Here is a 23,666-nt window from a genome sequence, read left to right on the forward strand (position 1 = left end):
CACCCCTCTGTGTGGCGCTCTGATCCTCCCTCACCCCCCCTGTGTCTCTGCAGCAGCTTCTCCTCCATCAGCTGAAAACATGGACGGACTCCGGCTGCCGCCCGTCATAGAGGAGGTCCTGGATCCATCTGGTCAGTGTCTGTGTGTTGACATGGAGCTGGAGGCGTCTGAATATTAATGGATTCACTGAGTGTTTATTGAATTCAGATTTAAAATGTGTGAAGAACAAACTGCTGCTGCTGCAGTATATGTAAACAAAGACATTTATAATGTCAGATAATAAATTTATCATAACAATTATTAACGAAACATCAGAGTCAGTCATACTCACCTCTGCAGCTCAGTCTCTCGAATAGAAACTCTTTTATTCAGACTGTTTTTCTACCTTCACTGGTTTTACACTCCTGTTAATTACAGTCAATTACAACTTCCTTTTTCACAATAAAAGCCTTCCAGGGAATTCTTATTTAGGTGACCTGTGTGTGTGTCTTATCTCAGAGGTTTTTATAAACATTATTATTCAGCTATAGTTTGTACGTTCTGATCATCGACACTGTAAATCAGCAGTTTTCTTTTCTGAGGACAAACTTCTGTGACATATTAGTGTCTGTTGATGATTTCTGGTGACATGTAGTTCATAAAATATTCCTCCACCTTCATCAGGTGTGTTTTTCTCCACCATCACCAGCAGGTGGAGCCACAGGACGGAGTTTCTCCTGGTCCACAACAACATTGACATGAAGCTCACACTGATAAAAACCTGAAGCGTCTAACACACGAGGGATTCTGACTGATCATCTCTGTCCTGTGATTTGAAACATGATAAATCCTCTGTGTGTTTCCTTCCTCAGACGAGCTGTGTGAGCTGAAGGTGGACAAGCCCATCATGTTGGCAGAAACTCTGACGGCCAAGGAGAGGGAGTCTCTGGAGGAGAAGGAGGAGACGTTGGGAGACGGAGAGAAAGGCCAGGAGGAGGAAGAGAAGGAGGTGAAGGAGGAAAAGGAGGACGAGAGGGAGGAGATGGAGGATGAAGAGCGAGGAGAAGGAGGAGGAGGAGTGACGGATGAAGAGGACGAGCTGGAGGAGCTGAGAGCTCAGGTGATACAGCTGCTGTTGGAGCTGGAGGAGACCAGGGAGGTTTCCCAGAGACATGAGGAGAGTTTCATGGAGCTGCAGGGTCAGTGACACACATGTAACACACATGTGACACACATGTAACACACATGTAACACACACATGTAACACACACATGTAACACACACATGTAACACACATGTAACACACATGTAACACACATGTAACACACATGTGATACACATGTAACACACATGTAACACACATGTGACACACATGTAACACACATGTAACACACACATGTAACACACATGTAACACACACATGTAACACACATGTGATACGCATGTAACACACACGTCACACACACGTAACACACACGTCACACACACGTCACACACACGTCACACACACGTAACACACATGTCACACACACGTCACACACATGTAACACACACATCTAACACACACATGTAACACACACATGTGACACACATGTCACACACACAAGTAACACACATGTAACACACACACGTCACACACATGTAACACACACATGTAACACACACATGTAACACACATGTAACACACATGTAACACACATGTAACACACATGTAACACACATGTAACACACACAAGTAACACACATGTGATACACATGTAACACACATGTAACACACATGTAACACACACAAGTAACACACATGTAACACACATGTGATACACATGTGACACACATGTAACACACACAAGTAACACACATGTGATACACATGTGACACACATGTAACACACATGTAACACACATGTGACACACATGTAACACACATGTAACACACACAAGTAACACATGTGATACACATGTAACACACATGTAACACACATGTAACACACAAATGTAACACACACATGTAACACACATGTGATACACATGTGACACACATGTAACACACATGTGATACACATGTAACACACATGTGACACATGTAACACACACAAGTAACACACATGTGATACACATGTGACACACATGTAACACACACATGTAACACATGTAACACACATGTGACACACATGTAACACACACAAGTAACACACATGTGATACACATGTAACACACATGTAACACACATGTAACACACACAAGTAACACACATGTAACACACATGTAACACACACATGTAACACACATGTAACACACACATGTAACACACATGTAACACACATGTAACACACGTAACACACACATTTAACACACATGTAACACACATGTAACACACACATGTAACACACATGTAACACACACATGTAACACACACATGTAACACACATGTGATACACATGTAACACACATGTAACACACACACGTAACACACATGTAACACACATGTCACACACATGTAACACACATGTAACACACACATGTGATACACATGTAACACACATGTAACACACACATGTAACACACATGTGATACACATGTAACACACATGTAACACACATGTAACACACACATGTAACACACACACGTAACACACACATGTGATACACATGTGATACACATGTAACACACATGTAACACACATGTAACACACATGTAACACACACATGTAACACACGTAACACACACATATAACACACATGTAACACACACGTCACACACACGTAACACACACGTAACACACACATGTAACACACAGTTAACACACACATGTAACACACACATGTAACAGACATGTAACACACACATGTAACACACATGTAACACACATGTAACTCACACATGTAACACACATGTAACACACATGTAACACACATGTAACACACACGTCACACACATGTAACACACATGTAACACACACGTCACACACATGTAACACACATGTAACACACACATGTAACACACATGTAACACACACATGTAACACACATGTAACACACACATGTAACACACACATGTAACACACACATGTAACACATGTAACACACACATGTAACACACACATGTAACACACATGTAACACACATGTAACACACACGTAACACACACATGTAACACACGTAACACACGTAACACACATGTAACACACACGTCACACACACGTAACACACATGTAACACACACATGTAACACACATGTAACACACACATGTAACACACATGTAACACACACATGTAACACACACATGTAACACACATGTAACACACACATGTAACACATGTAACACACATGTAACACACACATGTAACACACACACGTAACACACACGTAACACACATGTAACACACACACGTAACACACACGTAACACACATGTAACACACACATGTAACACACACATGTAACACACACATGTAACACACATGTAACACACATGTAACACACACATGTAACACACACATGTAACACACACAAGTAACACACACATGTAACACACACACGTAACACACACATGTAACACATGTAACACACATGTAACACACACATGTAACACACACACGTAACACACACATGTAACACATGTAACACACATGTAACACACACATGTAACACACACACGTAACACACACATGTAACACATGTAACACACATGTAACACACACATGTAACACACACACGTAACACACACGTAACACACATGTAACACACACATGTAACACACACATGTAACACACACATGTAACACACACATGTACCACACATGTAACACACACATGTAACACACACATGTAACACACATGTAACACACACGTAACACACATGTGACACACATGTAACACACACATGTAACACACACATGTAACACACACATGTAACACACACATGTAACACACATGTAACACACACATGTAACACACATGTAACACACACATGTAACACACACGTAACACACATGTAACACACACGTAACACACATGTGACACACATGTAACACACACATGTAACACACACATGTAACACACACATGTAACACACATGTAACACACATGTAACACACACATGTAACACACACGTAACACACACGCTGCTGGACGCCTGACTCTCCCCTGGGGAATAAATAAAGTCTCTCTATTTATCTGTTAGTTGGTTTATAACAGTTTCATCTGGAATAATCACAAAACATTGCATTATCAAAACTTTATTCTATATTATTATTATTATTGTTTAAATTTAGAATACCCAGATTAAACATGGAATTAACTATTTAATATTTTATAACCAATAAATTATGTATTTAATTTAAATGTATGTATTTAAATGATTAAATAATAACTCATAAAACTAAATATACACACTCAGTTTGTTCATTTTATTGTGTTTCTTCTTCTGTCCGCTCAGGTCTGTTGGAGGACGAGCGGCTGGCGAGCGCCCACCAGGCCGAGAGTTTCACCAGACAGATCCAGAGACTTCAGGGTACGTGACCTTTCAACTCACTCACACGTGTCACATACATGTAGATTCTGAGTGTGAAGACTTGTTGTTGTTGTGACATCACAATGTTCCAGAAGTCCTGACGGCTGGTTTCAAGGCTCTGGTTCTGAATACAGGCTGTGTGCATTTCTTCATATAGAACCTAGACCTGATCTATAATCACACTACACATGGACAATCACACTTTCTAAAAATGTCTCCTTCCAAAAATCCCCTTCATCACCAGAAATGTCTTCAAAGACTGAAACTGTCCTCACTCTTCACAAACATCAAACTAACAAAAAATGTCCTGATTTCAAAAATGATTTCAGCTGATTTGCTCTCTTTCTAAAAATGTTTTCACTCATTAAAATTCACCTGAAGTGTCTCCACACTTTCAGGAAACTCCTGACCTCACTTGTCCTCAATGTTGGACGTGTCCACATTCTTCACTTTGTCAAATGTCTTCCTGTCTGAGAAACATCTTCTCGTCCTAAGAACTCACTTTTAAGAATACTGTTTTCAGAAATGTCTCACTTTCCTACGGAGACCTTGACGTCCTGCAGGTGATATTTTTATCCTGTGTGACCTTCAGGGCCTCCGTACGTTCCTCACCTTTAGGTCCAGACGATCCACCATGTGTTTGTGGACATTTGTAGAAAGTGGAGACGTCCTGAAATGACGTGTCTGAAATGTCCTCACAAAGACGGGAATGAAAGAGCTCCCACTCCTCTCTAATCCTGACTCCTGCTCCTGCAGCCCAGCTCCGCTCGGTCCAGGAGGAGATGGACAGTCTGGAGGAGGAGAAGGAGAGCGAGCTGGACGAGGTGCAGGAGGAGCTGCGTTCGGCTCAGGAGGAGGTGCTGGTGCTGCAGCAGGCGGCCGAGGAGGCGGCGGCCGAGAGAGAGAACGACATCGCGTCCCTGCAGGAGGAGCTGTGTCGGCTGAGGGCGGAGCTACAGAGGCTCCACGCCACGGCGCAGGAGTACGAGCTGGAGATCACCACGCTGAGGGCGGAGATCAACATGAAGAGCCGACACCCTGAGACGCACACACACGGTGAGGAACTCTGTTCTACACAGGCTGTCAGGTGTAGTGACCTCCAGGGGGCGCCAACAGCTCCTGTCGCTGTGCTGAGTGCGGATGTGTTGTGTTCAGGTGAGGTGAGTCAGCTGAAGGACGAACTCCTCTCTCTCACGGACGAGTGTCAGTCTCTCACCGACGACAACAAAGAGCTGAGCAGCAAAGTGGAGAAACTGCAGCTGCAACGAGACGCGTGAGTGGTCCAACCGGCTGTCAATCAAACAACTGAAATTTCATTACAGATGTTCACACCCATCACAGCTGGATGTGATTCACTGATTTTAACAGGAAATGTTTTAGACTGATGACCGAACTCTGAATGTGCCTGAGGCTGACTGATTCTTATTTTTCATCCAGATGTATTTACAGGTGTATTTACAGGTGTATTTACAGGTGTATTTACAGGTGTATTTACAGGTGTATATGGTGGTAAAGTCACATAATAATAATCAGCAATGATAAAGAACACGTGGTAAAAACTAATTAAGAAAAAAATGATTTTTGTTTTTATTAAGAGCTGTAATAAAAAAAGATTTAAAGATGTTTATCAGGACGAATCTTTATTTTCTTTATTTCAGTTTATTTCAAATTTTACACAAACACATAATTTAAGCAGGTTATCTGGTTTTATAACTGAACAATTTTTAAAATATTTTTTCATGTATACTTGATGTCTGTCACAATCGTCTGCACCTTCTGAGCCACCTGTCGTCCTGGTGAACAGGTGTGAAGACGTGTACCTGGCAGTCAGAGTGGAGGGCAGCACTGAGCGTGAGCAGGAGGACCAGGGGAAGGCGGACTCTTACATCACTCTGTCCCAGGCTGGTCCTGGACACCAGGGCCGCCCCCCAGAGGATCTGGACTTGTCTTCCGTCCAGGACACGGTGTGCAGCTCGGAGCTGAACGTCCTGAAGGTCCAGCTGAGGGAGGCGGAGGAGACGGCTCAGAGGGTCCAGAGAGAGGTAACAGGACGAACCATGACCTTTGACCTTGCTGAGTGTGTTTGACTGCAGATTAATCTTGTTGTCATTGACATACATACAGAAATCTGAATACATCAGCCCCTATTTACTCTTTAACACAAACTCTTCTCCTTTAATGTTTTTAAGAGTTATGACTGTGGTTCACACTGAGACATCATGAACCAGTTTTTACATTTCAACTTACATTTCAGTTTCCTGTTACTTATAGGTAGGTAGATAGATAGATAGATAGATATATAGATAGATAGATAGATAGATAGATAGATAGATAGATAGATAGATAGATAGATTTATCTCCTAGGGGAAATATAAGATATAAACATATTTACAACAAGGTAATATTAGCTGATATATGAGCCCGGATACTGATCACAAAATGTTGAGATATAATGTGCTGATCAATATTGTTTGTATGAAAACATTTAAAGTCACAACAATCTGACCATATATTTACCAATAATCATTTTGACATGTTTTGATTTTTTAAAACCAAGCAACAGACTGTTTAAAACTAATCAGTGCCCTCTGGTGGACAAGCTGTGTAATGACAACACTACAGATGTGCAGTGAGCTAACATCTGGCCACAGCTGCAGCGTTAACGTGTCTCTCTGTCAGTGTGACGGTTTGAAGGGCGAGCTGGCCGAGCTGCAGCAGCTGTACGACAGCAGCCAGAGGGAGCGGGCGGCGCTGGAGCAGGAGCTGCAGCGCTGCAAGGCCGAGCTGCAGAAACTGGTGGGCAGGAAGTCACAGGTGAGAGGTCAGAGGTCAACGACTCGGTTGCTTCTGGGAGTGGGGTCTTCTTCCTTTGTATTCGCACTTATTTGATTCCTACATTTCACTGTGACGTCGGCACATCAGTGCAGATAAAATAGGTAATTGTGTAAAATAATTTAAAATTCAAGGTAAGTGCAACACAATCTACACATGGAGAATGTCCTGACACCAGATCCATGCTCTTTCCATGAAGTCTGTCTGTCTGTGCTGTGTGCATTCGATGGGTTAAAGTTTGGCCAACGCTCTCTGGATGCCTCATCGCAGCTCTGCTCATGTAGCCGGTTTCTGAGCCTTTTGTTGTGAGCTTCTTCTTAACATCCGTCGCTGCTGCGCAGTTTGTTTTCGTCATCTGTCTGTTTCTACGTGAACGTATTCCCTCAGGAATCACAGGCTTTATTCAACTATTACAGAAAAACCACAAGACAACGAGCATACAGACAGCCAGGGTGAATCTGATTGGCTGATAACAAATCACGTGTCAAACATCTTAAAGACGGTTCAATCCAAACCTACAGATTTGGATTCTATTTGTCCGACCTCACCACACCCAGAGGTGTGGACCAGAGTCACAAACTCAAAGACCCCACCGGTCAAAGTCAAGAAAGACTTGTACCTCTACTTCAACGCCAATGACCAGAGACCTAAACAATGAGGTGCAGGCCCCAGTCCTAAAGCAGAGGAGTCTCCGTCTCAATCTGATCTGGACTGGAGGGTCAGGCTTGGCCCTAAACTTGGGACTTGCCTTTTTTTGACTTGAGACCTGACTCAGAAGTGACGTGGAACTTGCCATTGGACTTAAAACAACATTTTTCTCGTGTGATTTGAGAGACGGTTTGGTACTGGATTGGGAACTTTACTGTCAAGACTTGTTCCTAGACGTGTGACTGGACAGTTATCAGTCTTTAACCTGGGACGTGATTTGGGACTTGAGGATTGCTTCTCTGTGACTTCACTTGAAGTTGGACCTTTTTGAGTTGAGACTTGAGTTATTTGGAAGTTCAGACTTGGATCTTGAGACTAGATTTGTTACTGGAGTCTCTAGGCTTGAGGCTTATCTATCACTTGGAACTCGAAGGTTAAAACTAAAAACTAAATTTGCAACTTGCCTGTCTTGGGATGTTCGACTAGACATGAGGTTTAATTGTCAACAATTGAGACTTGAATGTCAAAACTTGTCTGTCCTGACTCTGGACTTGGTTCTTGACTTGAGACTTGAACAAACTTGCTGGTCATGACCTGGGACTTGAGGCTTGACTTGGGACTCATCTATTCTGACTAGGGACTTGAGGCAGACTCGGCATGGGACTTTCCAGGTGTAGTATTTATTTGAAACTTGAGATTAAAGTTGGGCTTGGCTCTTGAGACATGACATGAGACTTGAGACTAAAGGAGTACAAGGCGCTAACTACGAGGAGTTACCTGTTTAGACCTGGGACTTCCTTGTCTTGACTCATTTGTCTTGACTTTGGACTAAGTATTTGACGTGGGACTTTACACACAGGACTTGAGTGAAACTAAACTTGGGACTTGACCTGAGACTTGACTTGACTTGGGTCTACATGGTACTTGACTGTCAAATGTTGCTTCTCTGAGACTCTTGGGACTTTTGTTGACTTGGTGATTTGTGAATCAGTGACTCGGTCCCACTTCTGCTCCTCTTCATCATATCACTCACTCACATCTTCGTACTCCGTGGTTGTGGAGTACCTGGCGGTTTAAACACACACTGCGGTGTTGCTGATTCCCCCAAGTCGTCTGTGAAAGCAACACTCCAGCTTGTCGACAGAGATCATTAAAGGACAAGATGAAGATGTTTTGACTTTGCGGTGATGAACTGCTGACTCCATCTTGTCTTTAACCATCTTTGATGTCGTTCTCTAATTGCCTGCTCTTTCTGTTTCCTCCCTCCCTTCATCGTCATGTTTTAATCTTTGTTCAAAATAAACTTCTATCAAATTCTCTGTAATTTGATGGTTTTTGATGCTTGCCTATCGATGTTTGTCTTTTCTTTTTCAATTATTTTGTTTTTCCTCGCTCCACGCTCGCCGTCGTCCCTCTCACCCTCTGACTTTGTTCTTGTTCTGATTCTTTTTATTTCCTCTCACCACACTCCTCTCTCCATCTCCCCCAACACTCCTACCTTTTGTCTTCTTCCCAGAACTGCACTCGTCCGTCTGAGCCCCCTGTTCTCTCCATCCCCTTCATAGGAATGATTGTTATAGTGGCCTTGATTTGGTGCTGGTGGGAGGAGCTGGCGTCCTAGAGGGACCAGGTATGGCCAAGCCCTTCTCACTCTACCAGACACTCTGCTTCCTTTAGCCTCCGAGAGTGACTGAAAACTCAGGTTTATCCAGGATAACTGCCTTGATGTACAGTAGAGTCTGTTATCTGTGAGGTAAAACTTCCACCACAAATTATTGACCGTATTTTATATAAACGTTACACTTCTGGTTTTAGTAGATGCCTTAATGTGGTAATGCAATGATATTTATCATCTCAGCATCACCTTTAGTTTCTGTGTGGAGAACTCGGAGGGTTTTTTTTCCCAGTGACTTTGTCGCTGCAGATTCTCTCCGACAACACAACACACTCTTTCTCTCGGCTGCGTCATATTTGAATCCATCTGCTGACATGCTGTTGTTGCCGTCATGTTCTTTTCACGATGTCGTCCGAGCTATTACAGTCGAGGCGTTCGAGTGCATACAGTATCTCGGTCCAGGCTGATGCTGTTGGCGGTGCGTTCACGGTGCTGCTGGTGTCCAAAGTCACTGGGAAGATAATTAAGGTCAGGAAGAGAAAGGTGCAGTGCAGCCAATCAGGCAAGAACATTTGGATTGTTTAAAAAAACACGATCAACTTCCTCAAATTTCTATTCTCAAATACATTTAATCATAGTTTTCATTAAGGAAGTTAACACTAGTCCAAAGCTCCACAGGGTGAAACAAAGACACCGTGGATCACTTCTTCAGTCATTCACCTCGTGCAGATAGTTTTAGTTCCAGCTGGATTTCATCCTGGAAAAATTAGGTACTTCAAGTTTGTACTTCCTGTCGTCCAGCAGGGATTTTATGGCTTGTGTCTTCGAGTACGTTCATTTAGCTGAGGACTTTAGGGTCAGTGTGTGTGTGTGTGTGTGTGTGTGTGTGTGTGTGTGTGTGTGTGAATCGTTAGTGAAGCTCAGGGAGTGGAGGGATCTGCTTACAGAGTTACTTTTAACATGACAGTGTTTTAGTCACTGCTAAAATCTCTCACACACGACACCACTGCATTTATAGTACTTACATGCGTATGGAGGCTCGTTACCGCCATAAATAAATATGAGGAGTTTGTAATAGTGCAGGATATTTGTAGTAAATTCAGTTCCCTCAGAGAGACCATAGAAGGTTTTAAAGTCTTTTCTTTCTTGTCTCTTGTAGACAGGAACATTAGTTAACACTTGTTGCATGTGGTTGCATCTATAAACTATAACTATAAAATATAGCTGCAAGCTGCGATGTGGGGGCCAAACAGCCCAGCAGGCCACAGTTGCCATGGAAACATGAGGTCATTATGTCAAGGGCATAGTTTTAAGCAGATTTTCTAAGATATGACTTGATTTTTTGATTGGCACCTTTGCCGCCAATTTCTATTGGCTGTTATGGTCGAATGTTTGTGAAAACCAAAACAACAACAAACCAGTTTTGTGAGTTTCGGTCTGAAGGTCATCGGGGCCGACTCTGGTAAATATTAGATAAAGTTTGTCCAAGAAACAGCAGGAAAAACACTTTCCAATAAAATCCAAAATGGCCGCTGCATCAATTAGGATGATGTGACAAGTTTCCATGACTCGACCGTTGACGGTGTCACTAGAAACATGTCAATGGTTATTAGCAAAAACATATTTTTACTTACTGCAGCGCCCCCCAGAGGACAATTGACGCCAATGATTTTGGGCTGCCTTGAAATGTGTTTTGAAGAGAATGAACCAGGTGTGGTCTGGATACATACGAGCTGCTGCTGCTCTCAGTTGGTGTTTGCTCTGAAACTCCGGACTCGCTGTAACCCCGCCCCCGTGTTATTCCCTCTCTCTGCAGACGGACTCTGAAGGCTTGAGCCTGGCAGTGGCGGCGGTCGCTGTGGCCGCCATCGTAGTTCTGGTCGTCCCCAGCTTCACCAGGGCCTGAGGACTGGCACTGAGTGACCTCGGTGGGAACTCTGGGATTGTGGGATTGCTGTCACCCATCCAGTGCTGCCCTCATACATGTTGCTGTCCTGATGTCTGCTTATCGCATCGCTCTGTTTAGTGGGACGGCGCTGCCATGGCGGTTTGACCTGAAAGCCACAGACGTCAGTGAGTGCTGGAGGGAAAAGCAGTAAGATCGTTTCATTTACAAAGTCGTCCATAAAGACTCTGAAGCTCTTACTGTCGCTCAGCAGATGATTTCACTTGGTTTTCAAACATCCACCATCATGACTCAAGAGTCTGAAAATATCTAGATGTACTGTGTCATTATAAAGTGATTTTAACCTTTATTTCCATAAACATGTTGACCACCACCAGTATTCAAAATTTTACTTCATTGTGAGTAAAGAAATATTATCAACAACCGCTACTCAAAATATCAAACGTAAAAGTACTCGAAATACAAACCAGCCCCTTTCAGACCGTTATATCTATATATATATATATATCATAGTATTGGATTAATATTGATGCATTAATTCAACATTTTAATGGTATAGTTGGACAACATGGAGCTGTATCTATAATAATGCATTTTATTTTATTTATCAAGTTTTATATGTAAAATTTGAACTTGCTAAATAACGAGTAGCTGAAGTTGTAAAATCGACACATTGCAGTAAAAAATTCAACATTTGCTCCTGAAATCTCGATGCATCAAACAGAAAATCAAAGTATAAATACCTTTGAATCATACTGAAATACATCCATCCAGTCTCCAGTGTTCACAGTAAATGCTAGTTTCAAGGACAGATCTCAATACTGATAGAAAATGAAGTGAAAAATGTGGATAAAGCCAAAAACAGCTGCTGCTGGAAATCAGAGAATGAGGAACGGTAAAAATACAGAATGTAATGTTGCGAATTTGTTTTGTTCTTATTAAACCAAATTGATTTTAATTGTTAAATATTCAAAACAGAAAAGAAAAGATTTTTTGGGGGAAAAATATAAAATGAAATTTCTATGAAAATTATACATTTGTATTTTATTTCAGTGAACATGAGGTAGTTTTTTAATTTAAACTTCCACTGAACAATTAGTTGATATGTTGGAGCTGACAAAATAAAAGCACTGTTTAGGGAGAGGCAGGAAGTCGACTCCAAAACTGCCTTTATATCAGCAAACAAAGGTCTGATCGTTAATGAAATGATGAATCTCAGTCCAATGTTCACTCTCTTCTACCAGCTGCTGGTTTATGCGGCTCTGCAGCTGCTAAATGCTGCTGTTTGTCAATTTGAAGTTTGCGAGGAAAACGGACTGAGCTGTTGATTCACAGTAGTAGTAGTAGTATTAATATTTGTTTCATATCACACAATCATTAGATTTTAATAATATAAGACATGTCAGTCTATGAGACTATGAACATGAAAATGTTTAGATTTTTTTTTTATCAATGAAAACCTGAATCATACTCCTGTGTCATGACTGCAGGTGTTTGAGAATTTAAATAATTTATTGACACAATATGAAATCTTTCAGAGCTACAATTAACAATTAGTTTTAATTTTATTATTAATCAATTAGTATTGTGGTTTGTAAAACACAATGACACAAGAAGTCCAAAAACTAAAAGGCATTCCATTTATAAAGATATTATTCAGATAAAATTTTGAAATTGATAATCAATCCAATCAATCCAATCAATCCAATCAGTTTTTTTGTCAATCAGTAAATTGTTTCAGATCTAAAACTTTTTGCCTTATTTTTCCACTCTGGACTAAAAGAATATTTTGCACTCGCTGAGTTACACTGATGACGTAGAAATGGTAGAAGATAGAAATGGATTGTTTAGTGTTTTAATACATTATGACTCTGCTTCAGTCCTGCTTAATGCTGTATATTATCTTGTCATGTGTTTGTCCAAAAGTTAATGTAGTTTATTTAACTGGTTTATTTTGTAGCATGAGATTTATGAAAAAAATTAACTCAATCCGCTTCATTTTACCTACATTTCCCTTTATAGATCAATTAAAAATGTCTGTATTTGTATGTTTATAGTAAGTAAAGTAGAGTGCATATCTACAGAAGTAACAAAGCACTTTTTTTAAAACCTTAGGATGATATTTGTTGGAGATAATTATTTCTGAGAGAGATTATTTGTATCGACTGATTTCACTGTGCCAGTATTAAGCTAAGATTGTGACAAAGCTGCTTTAAATTTCCACAGTTTTTGCAAGAAATGGTATCAACAGTTAGTTTATATGATTTTGGGGACAGATGTTTCTTCTGTAGAGGAGTGCATGTCATAATAAAAGTAGTGTTAATGCTACTTCTACTAAAAATGTGAAAATGATATCTTATTATGCAGATGACACTTTATTAAGATATGAAGGATGAACATGTGTCAGAGAAGTGATGAAAATTTAAAAAAAAAAAAGAAAAAAAAATTAATGATAATTCAGCTCTTATACAGACCATTCAGACAGGATCAATATCAAATATTTTCCCTGCTCCCCCATAATGACAACCGTTAACCTTCATCACCCGCAGATTGAAGTAGTGAATTACTATAATTACTACTGGATGTGTTTAGCCTAGCTTAGCTTAAAGTTTGGAAGCAGGAGGAAACTGCTAGCCAGTGCAGAAGTATTTATAGTTAGCATATGCAGTGTTGTGGTAGTTATTTGCAACTGGTAATATACAGACATGCTTAGCTTAGTTTAGCTTAGCTTAGCACATAGACCGAAACCAGGGGGAAAATACATGGTGTTGTAATGTTAGCTGTTTTTAGCAGATTGATGTTATGGTACATGCGTATTTTAGCTGTACGTAGCTAGGTAATGTTATAGTAGCGGTTTTTACCTTACCAATTTATAACTGGATGTGTTTAGCCTAGCTTAACATAAAGTTTGAAAAACAGGAGGAAACTGCTAGCCAGCGCAGAGGTATTTTTAGATAATGTTATGGTAGATACAGTTGACATATCTGTTATGCTAGCTCTTTGTAACCCACTGATGTTGTAGTAGCTACAGACAGTTAGCATATTAGACATTATGATTGCTGTTTTGTAGCTAGTTGCTGATATGGTAGTTAAAGATAATGTTTGACAAGATGGCTAACATATCTGAGGTTATTTGTTTGTAGACAGTTAGTAATTTGCCAGAACACGTTTAGACTAGTTTAGGATTAAAACTGGAAGACAGGAAACCTGCTAGCCTAGCTAAAGAAAGATCCACCTCTAACAACTCCATGTAAGATGTACAAACTGTATCTGGTTTACTTATCAGGTGATTTAATTTCAGATATCATGATGTAAATAGTGAATTGAAGAGGACCAAGTGTCGAGCCCTGTGGGACACCTTCGCCTGAATGATAGAGTCATAAAACCATTTGATAGGCTTTGTTTAGAGGACCAATCCTGTCTGAATTAGGCTGTGGAGATGCAGTACCAATCAAATCTCGAATCCTGAAGAGAAACTAATCTGTATTCCCTCCTACGTTTACATTTAAGTTGATCTCTCACACATGTCTCAGATCTTCCTTCTTTTTCTGACAGTTCAGAACAAACATTTTCTTTTGTTCAGATTTTGTAGCTTTAAATTTTTTTATTGGGAATCATGAATCTTCCTCTTGTTTTGCACATAGACAAGTTAAAGTCTTTAAAAAGATTCTAATAGAGGATTTATTGTTTACATTTAAGTGGTGACCAAATAATCATAGAAAATATAATCACATGTTTAAATGACTGTGATCATGTTTAGGTTGGAATCAGGTATTTAGGTTAAACTGTTGAAAATGTTTGTCTTGATTTGTGATGATAATGCATGTGACCTTCACCAAATAATGACTAGCTTCAAAGTGACAGACATTCCAGTTTATTTACAGTATATGACAGAAATAACTAACCCCTCCCTGGCTAAAATGTGACAAACTGAATCAAATCACATTAGAATCATTTATTGAGTATTTGACGATTAATGTGGTACTTACAGATATTGATTAAATTTAAAACCAGTCCTGTTGTTCTAAATGATCAATAGCATGTGTCATTAAGACCTTTGTACAGTTTGTCATGACAGACATAATTATTATTTAAAGACAAACACATTAAGTCTGTAAATATTGTCACATCAGTTTGGTGTTTTGTAGTTTGGTTAAAGAGGCTCAAGATGTACATGGTTTATTTTGAAATATATGGAAGCCCATTTCTGCCAAGATTTAAGAAGGATGACAAAAATGAAAAAATGATACGTCAAAACAATATTCATCAAAATTAATTTTAATTAAGTAAATTGAAATTTAGCCTAACTTTGACATGACTATTTAATTTTTCTTTGTGTGGTGTATCTGGGCTTCCACTGAACTGACAGTTTGTTGTCATCGCTATTTTTATGTCAATGATGTGAGTTTACCTTTTATTTGTGACTTGCAGAACTTGATCTGATACACACCAGTGTCATCCCGTAACATGTTGTAAAATGTGAATATTAGTACAAAATGTTAAAATGAGTTTTGGTAGCAGGTTTGGATGCTGACTGAATAACCATTAATCAGCCTCTTTAATATTTGTCTTTTTTCTTTCTTTTTTGCATGTGAGTAAAAACACGATCTTCCTAGAAGCTGCATGCGTTACTGAACGTTACTGTACAAACACTGCACCTCTGTATCTTTATTTTTATGAACACTTGGTAATAGTTTTTACTGTATTGTACATAGAATAGTTCCTGTTGGTGCTTGTTTTAAACAGAGTTATTTTTCTTACAGCTGATAAGACTGTAGTTCAGAGCTTTTCTCAAGTGTTTGCAAAAATAATGGGGATGGACTGATTATTGGTTTAGTGATATCTACCAGCTGACATTACGTATGGTTAAGTGTTGGTGATCACTTATCAGCATCAATGCATTGATCAAGCACACACTGCAAGTGTTTGTAATGTTCTTGTTAATGTTGACAGTTCAACAACACATGCTTTTCTTTGTTGTACCATATTTGTTTTTGATTTTTTAATGCAGAAGTTCCTGTTCACAGCACAGAGTTAATTTTATTTTAGATTATTTTGATGCAAAAATGCAAATATTTGTGAGCATAAATTTTGTACAGGAACAATACATATCTATATAGTAGTAGAAGTACTATATGCTTTGTTTCTTGGTCATGGATTTCATCACTCATTTTTGACAGCAACATTTCTGAAGAAAAAACAAATTGAATGTTTTTCCTTTTGCATAAAATGACATGTTTGTCGTTAAAGACGCAACAGAAATGCAAGAATTTAATTGTCAAATTTCGTTCGAAGATCTCATGTAAATTTAGACTTGATAACGTTCAACTTCATATGTGAGGTTCTGCTAGAATTTAAGGAAATGAAAAAGTCAGATTATTTGTTTAACGTTGATTAAATCAGAGAATTTTCCTCAGTTTTATCAGAAACCTTTATATCAATCCATCCTTAGCATTTTCCTGACAAGTGTTAGCTACTGTAGACACCTCAGTGTTGCATGTTAGCTTTAGAGAAGTAGTGAGTTTGCATGAAAATAGGGGTTAGATTGAGTAGCTTCAGCTGTAGAGTTAGACAGTGCTCAATGAATGTGACGGTGGTAGCATGAGTGCTGTAATCCAATTCTTCCTCTCGTTACTTTCTACTGTTTTATCAATATTTTTATAGCTAAAAGTTAAAAACGGTTTGATGTTGCAAAGTTTTCTCCGGAGTCAGATGTTGCAGATGAATATTAGTTTCATCTCTGTTTATCCAGGACACGTTAGCCTACCATAGCTTAGCACAAAGACTGAAAGCAAGGGGAAACTGTTAGCCTAGCTCCATCAGAAGAGAAAAACCTTCCAACAACTCCAAGTCTGTCTCATTTACATGTTTTATCTTGTTGTTGTGGGTAACTAGAGTACAGCGAATGTAATCAGTGTTACGCTAGGTATGTAGCTTTAACAGCTTTTAGGTTTGATTACTACAAGCATTATGCTATTTGTTTGTTGTTAGCTTTTATGGTAGTTGCAAACAATTATGTCTGATTTTCTTTTTTGTTTTTAGATATACCAAACATGTTTAGCTTAGCTTAGCTTAGCACAAAGACTGGCAAAAGGATACTGTTAATGTAGCTATGTTGTGTTACAGTGTGGTGTGGTGAGAACTTTCCCTGTTGAATAAATAATGAAAATATATAAAGATAATTGTTACATTATCATAATCGATGCTATGTTACCTGTTTATAGCTAGGCATTGTTATGGTAGCTACAAGGAGAATATTCACCATTATTCCAGTTGTTTGTAGCTAGCTAGCATACGCAATGTTGTGGTAGTTATTTGTAACTGGTGCTATACCAAGTCATGCTTAACTTAACTTAGCTTAGCACAAAAACTGAAACCAGAGGGAAAATGCTTGGTGTTGTAATGTTAGCTGTTTTTATCAGGTTACTGTTGCGGTAGTGATGATGCTGATATTATGTTAGCTGTATGTAGCTAGGTAATGTTATAGTAGCTTTTTTTTTACCACACCACTTTATAACTGGATGTGTTTAGCCTAGCTTAGCATAAAGTTTGGAAGCAGAAGGAAACTGCTAGCCAACGCAGAAGTATTTATATTTAGTTAATGTTATAGTAGCTAGAGTTGACATATCTATTAAGCTAGCTGTTTCTAACCACCTCATGTTGTCGTAGCTACAGATAGTTAGCATATTGGACATTATGCTAACTGCTCATGGCTAGTTGCTGCTATGGTAGTTACAGATAATGTTTGACAGGATAGCTAACATACCTGAGGTCATCAGTTTGTAGCCAAGTAGTAATTTGCCAGAACACGTTTATATTAGTTTAGCATACCTGTGTTTTACCTGCAATTAGCATCTGAGCTGTTTGTTAACTAGCAACTGCTTGCTAGGCTAACAGTTTCCCTATTATTGCAGTTTTTGTGCTATACTAAGCTAACACGTTGTGGACCAGTCTTTGTACTGAACCCACAGAGATGAAACCTCTGACTCTGGAGAAGAAAGACAACATCAATATCAGACTGACTGTTTTTAATCCTCAGATTTCTCTGGCTGTTTCTGTTGGTCTGTTGGCTTCGACGCTGTGTTAGTTGTGTCAGGTGTTCAGGTGTTCAGGTGTTCAGGTGTCAGGTGTGCAGTAAGAACTGGTTTTAGTTTGGATCAAACCGGCATGTTGATCTGGCTGCTGTTTGTTCTGCTGCTGTTTGAGACGATGGATTATTCTCTTCCTGTGTCTTTGAATTATTTACTGATGTTTCTGCACATTGTTAATTGTTTAATTGTCTGTCTGTATTTTTATGTGCTGATTTTGTTAAATGTATATTTTGTAAATGAACAGACAAATAAAAGTTAGTTTAACCTTGTCTTTACTGTCCGCAGGTGTATGTTAGGTTTGAGTTTATTGTCTACATTTTCTCATGAAATTTTCTCATTGTTTATGTTGTATTTGTATTAATATAAGGGCAGTTACCCTATAAAGATACAAATGATAAATTATTTATGAAAATCAACTTGTATCACAGTAAACATCTTCACCTGCTTATTTATCATTATTTTCTGATTTATTTTTGTTTTCAAGGATCTCACTTTATCATCAAATGCGTAAACAATAATTGCGGCATATTTCTGTGACATTAAGTTTTGATGTAGGTTCTTCAATGTTACTGGTATTTTTTATGTTACGTTCTTCCACGTTAAGTTTCTTTTCACCAGATTATTTTATATTTTGTTTCGTGAGGTTTCACCATGTTGTGTTACTTTATGTTTTGTTCTTCCACGTTTGGCCACACTATAGAACTGTATGCTGTTATGTTTCATCATGTTATTTTCTGTTATGTTATGTTGTGTTAGGTTTCATCATGTTATGTTATTTTATGTTCTTCCATGTTTTGCTGTTATTTGGTGATATTTCATGTTGTGCTTTGTTATGTCACGTTATACTTCCAGACTGTGTTTGAACCTCTGGAGAGAAATAACTAAACAAATGAACTTTTAATGATACTAGTCTTAATAATGAGCAGCAAATCATCACAAGTAAGAAGCTGGGACAAAGAAACGTCTGCCATCTTTTATTTTAGACAAAAATAAACATTAAACGACAGAAAAACAACGACAAACAACAACAATCTATGAATCAACTCATCCATTAATCAACTAATCATTTTTAAATCTAATTAAAATCCAAAAATGTGTTACAACCCATTGATATATCCATTTGTTATCTCACAAAAATCTCATTAAAATACTGTATTTACATCATTATTAATGAGTAAATTAATGGAAATTTAAAGTAAAAAATTGAGGGATTCAGTTCATTTGTATTTATTGGAGATAGTTCTATTAATAGAATTAAAAATGAAAGAAAAATCATTAATAAATTGACAAATAAGAAATCCAGCCATCAAAATATATTAAGACATATAGAATAGTTTTAAATTAGATTAATTATAGATTGAAATTCGTTTTTTTGATTAAATAAGTACACATTACATTAAACCAATATAATTTCATTAATAAACACGATGAAATAAATATGTTTATTATTATTTTCATAGAATAGAGTTTATAATAAACATTTTATTGTCTGTTTTTAATGGACTTTAAGGAGGTATTTATGTTTTTTGATTGAATGTGTATTTATTTAACTAATTGTTAAAATATTGAATCTTTTAATTATTTAATAATGAATGTATTAATGATGTATTTGTCAATTTTATTAATATAATGATGACATGTAATCTTAGTAGGCTACATCAGGATCCTTCTCCCTCCAACATTTTAATATTCATATGTTCATCATGTGACATGTTTTTGTGTCTGTTCCTCTTCATCACTTTGTTTCTGAAGTTTTGTGACGCACTGATCTGATTGGCTGTCCGCTGATGACGACATCCTCTCCGCTCAGAGCGGTTTATGAGCAGCTTCTCACACCGGCCCCCCGGTGCCTGCCCCAGGTTTGGAACCTCTAAAAATACCCAGAGGTGTCACCACGGCAGCGGGGCCCCGGGTCCTGTGGTCGGGGGGGGGGGGCCCCCCCCCCCCCCCCGCCGTCCCGCCGCCGCCCAATGAGCAGCGGCCTGGGGCTGCTCTGTGGAGCAGTGGATGCCCGGGCTCAGATGTATAAGGTCATGACGGGGACATTCCTGGGAGTCCAGCGGAGTGACGCCGAGCTTTTTAAACCTCTCACCCTCCTCTCCTGCAGCTCCAGTGCCGACCGTCAGCGCGTCATTACCCGGGCCCAGGACCGACACAGGCCGGTGGATCACTCTCCCTCTCTGCGCTGCTCTAACTGACTTTCCTGATCTGCGTTTCCCGCCGGAGCTCATGGCTCTGGACCGGACTGACTGACCGTGGACCCGCTCTGACCGGAGCCTAAAGTGTGTCACTCCCCGCAGCTTGGCTCTGCCCCTCCGGCTCCACTTCTCCCTCTTCTTTCTCTTTTTTCTGCCTTTTCTTCTCTTCCCACTCCGCTTCCATCTATAAAAGGAGGGGGGGCACCATGATGAGCAACAGCAGCTACTCGGAGCCGCAGCAGCTGCCGCCGCAGTTCTACCAGAGCACCGCGGAGCTCGGCGAGGAGGAGGAGGAGATGCCGGCCACCGAGAAGGACCTGGCCGAGGACGCTCCGTGGAAGAAGATCCAGCAGAACACGTTCACCAGGTGGTGCAACGAGCACCTGAAGGTGCTCAACAAGCGGATCAACGACCTGCAGAAGGACCTGAGCGACGGGCTGAAGCTGATCGGGCTGCTGGAGGTGCTGAGCCAGAAGAAGATGTACCGGAAGTATCACAGCAGACCCAACTTCAGACAGATGAAGCTGGAGAACGTGTCGGTGGCGCTGGAGTTCCTGGAGAGGGAGCACATCAAGCTGGTCTCCATAGGTGAGTGGCGCGAACTTACGAACGCGTGCAGGTGTGACGCAACACAGGTGATCACACTGGGACTCACAAACATGATCAGACTGAAGCAGGTGACTGAGCTCAGTCAGCTAATGGTCCAGAGGTGGTCAGGTGTGTTACCTGTCTCTGGGTTTATTCACTCAGTCATTACATCAGCTGATCAGTTGTTTGTCTGTTTACTAATTACTATAACTCATTAAGATAATTTAAGACAGTGTAAGAACTTTACATTTACTTCCTCCAATTTAATACAGAATAAAAGCTCCTTTAATCAGGACTGATGAATGACTCTTATGGTGTTTTGCCCTTAAAAGAAAAACCCTTAAATGTCACAAAACCTATTTAGAGTTTACTTCAATATTACATTTCATCATCAAATCTTTTAATTATTGTTTAAATTAAATACCTTTATTACCATTATTTATGTTTAACAGCCAGTTGAAATGTACCAGGCCCATGATGATGTTAATGCACAAACCCACTAAATCCTAAACCTTAGAATCTGTTCATTACATTATTATTAATGAATCAGTATCTTGTAATATTCACCAAAACATCAGTTTACAGTTTAACTGAAAAGGTGGTTTTAATAATCCCTTAATCTGCACAGAAACCCTTTAAAAAACTCTAGAATCTGTCCATTAACTTTCACCAGGCAACAGAACCCCTTTAAATTTGACCTTAACGGAGGATTTCATGTCATTTTAAGTTGCAGGTTCAGTTGCTGCTTGAGCTGTTTGTTAAATTTGAAAGGATTTTTTCCTGTAATAATCCCTTAAAGTGACAGTGATATAATCCATTGATTAATCCATAAACCTTTAAAAACCATTAACCTCCTTTAATTAGCTCATTATTAAAGTGTAGCTGAAGGTTATTATGAAGCCTCTGGTCTCTAGTCTCTGGTCTCTGGTCTGGTCTCTGGTCTCTAGTCTGTGGTCTCTGGTCTCTGGTCTCTGGTCTGGTCTCTGGTCTCTAGTCTCTTGTCTCTGGTCACTGGTCACTGGTCTCTGGTCTGGTCTGTGGTCTGTGGTCTCTGGTCTCTTGTCTCTGGTCACTGGTCTCTGGTCTGGTCTGTGGTCTCGGTCTCTGGTCTCCGGTCACTGGTCTCTGGTCTGGTCTGTGGTCTCGGTCTCTGGTCTCCGGTCACTGGTCTCTGGTCTCTGGTCTGGTCTCTGGTCTGGTCTGGTCTCTGGTCTCTGGTCTCTGGTCTCTAGTCTGTGGTCACTGGTCTCTGGTCTCTGGTCACTGGTCTCTGGTCTCTGGTCTGGTCTCTTGTCTCTGGTCTCTGGTCTCTGGTCACTGGTCTCTGGTCTGGTCTCTGGTCTCTGGTCTCTGGTCTGGTCTCTAGTCTGTGGTCTGGTCTGGTCTCTAGTCTGTGGTCTGGTCTGGTCTCTAGTCTGTGGTCACTGGTCACTGGTCTCTGGTCTCCGGTCTCCGGTCTCCTGGTCTCCGGTCTCCGGTCTCCGGTCTCCTGGTCTCCGGTCACTGGTCTCTGGTCTCTGGTCTCTGGTCACTGGTCTCTGGTCTCTGGTCTCCTGGTCACCGGTCTCCGGTGTCCGGTCTCTTGTCTCCAGTCTCTTGTCTCCGGTCTCTTGTCTCCGGTCTCCGGTCTCCGGTCTCCGGTCTCTGGTCTCTGGTCTCTGGTCTCTGGTCTCCGGTCTCTGGTCTCTGGTCTCTGGTCACCGGTCTCTTGTCTCTGGTCTCGGTCTCTGGTCTCTGGTCTCTGGTCTCTGGTCTCTGGTCTCTGGTCTGGTCTCTAGTCTGTGGTCACTGGTCACTGGTCTCTGGTCTCTGGTCTCTGGTCTCCGGTCTCCGGTCTCTGGTCTCTGGTCTCTGGTCTCTGGTCTCTGTGTTGATGGTTCTTGATAAATGATGAGGATGAAGGTGAATCTCCAGCAGGACTGAGAGTCTGAACAGGTCTAGACTCAGTTGATTAAGCTGGAGGGGGTTTAGGAAACAGGAAGTGGTTTAGGATATAGACTGGGTTTATACTGGAGTTATACTGGAGTTATACTGGAGTTATACTGGAGTTATACTGGGTTTATACTGGAGTTGTACTGGAGTTATACTGGGTTTATACTGGAGTTGTACTGGAGTTATACTGGGTTTATACTGGAGTTGTACTGGAGTTATACTGGGTTTATACTGGAGTTGTACTGGAGTTATACTGGGTTTATACTGGAGTTATACTGGAGTTATACTGGGTTTATACTGGAGTTGTACTGGAGTTATACTGGGTTTATACTGGAGTTGTACTGGAGTTATACTGGGTTTATACTGG

General features: G+C 40.2%; 2 protein-coding genes across 10 annotated transcripts in view; both read left to right on the forward strand.

Annotated features, from left to right (window-relative positions):
* The first annotated feature begins 6 nt into the window (after nt 1–6).
* Nucleotides 7–18,850, forward strand: LOC111669176 (coiled-coil domain-containing protein 136). 2 transcript variants are annotated; one of them, XM_023425439.2, is made up of 8 exons: nt 7–131; nt 852–1,178; nt 4,415–4,489; nt 5,246–5,545; nt 5,645–5,762; nt 6,294–6,531; nt 7,169–7,303; nt 11,401–18,850. In XM_023425439.2, exons 1-8 carry the CDS (start codon nt 80–82, stop codon nt 11,488–11,490), a joined length of 1,335 nt encoding a protein of 444 aa, XP_023281207.2. In that variant the 5' UTR covers nt 7–79; the 3' UTR covers nt 11,491–18,850. The 2 variants fall into 2 exon arrangements, with proteins under 2 accessions (XP_023281207.2, XP_023281206.2); XM_023425438.2 differs by lacking the exon at nt 11,401–18,850 and adding an exon at nt 9,486–9,593.
* A 1,714-nt stretch (nt 18,851–20,564) lies between these two features.
* LOC111669172 (filamin-C-like) overlaps nt 20,565–23,666 on the forward strand; it is a 47,612-nt gene continuing 44,510 nt past the window's right edge. For 3 of the 8 annotated variants that reach the window (XM_023425428.2, XM_087179072.1, XM_023425432.2), the window contains exon 1: nt 20,569–21,367. In XM_023425428.2, the coding sequence (XP_023281196.1) occupies nt 20,986–21,367 (382 nt within the window). In that variant the 5' untranslated portion in view covers nt 20,569–20,985. Of the gene's footprint in view, nt 21,368–23,666 lie in introns of all 8 variants that reach the window. The other 5 variants (XM_023425425.2, XM_023425431.2, XM_087179074.1 and 2 more) reach the window with 4 other exon arrangements.

Source organism: Seriola lalandi, unplaced genomic scaffold, assembly GCF_002814215.2.
Source record: "Seriola lalandi dorsalis isolate HSWRI2012SDOR001 ecotype SW California unplaced genomic scaffold, Sedor1 jcf7180002054778, whole genome shotgun sequence".
Taxonomy (NCBI): domain Eukaryota; kingdom Metazoa; phylum Chordata; class Actinopteri; order Carangiformes; family Carangidae; genus Seriola; species Seriola lalandi.

Bases quoted from the DNA above. Each gene is read 5' to 3' on its own strand.
- LOC111669176 (XM_023425438.2), top strand. From the start codon at position 80: ATGGACGGACTCCGGCTGCCGCCCGTCATAGAGGAGGTCCTGGATCCA. The intron at 132-851 runs GTCAGTGTCTGT...TTCCTTCCTCAG, and splicing joins GGAGGTCCTGGATCCATCTG to ACGAGCTGTGTGAGCTGAAG. The intron at 6,532-7,168 runs GTAACAGGACGA...TCTCTCTGTCAG, and splicing joins CTCAGAGGGTCCAGAGAGAG to TGTGACGGTTTGAAGGGCGA.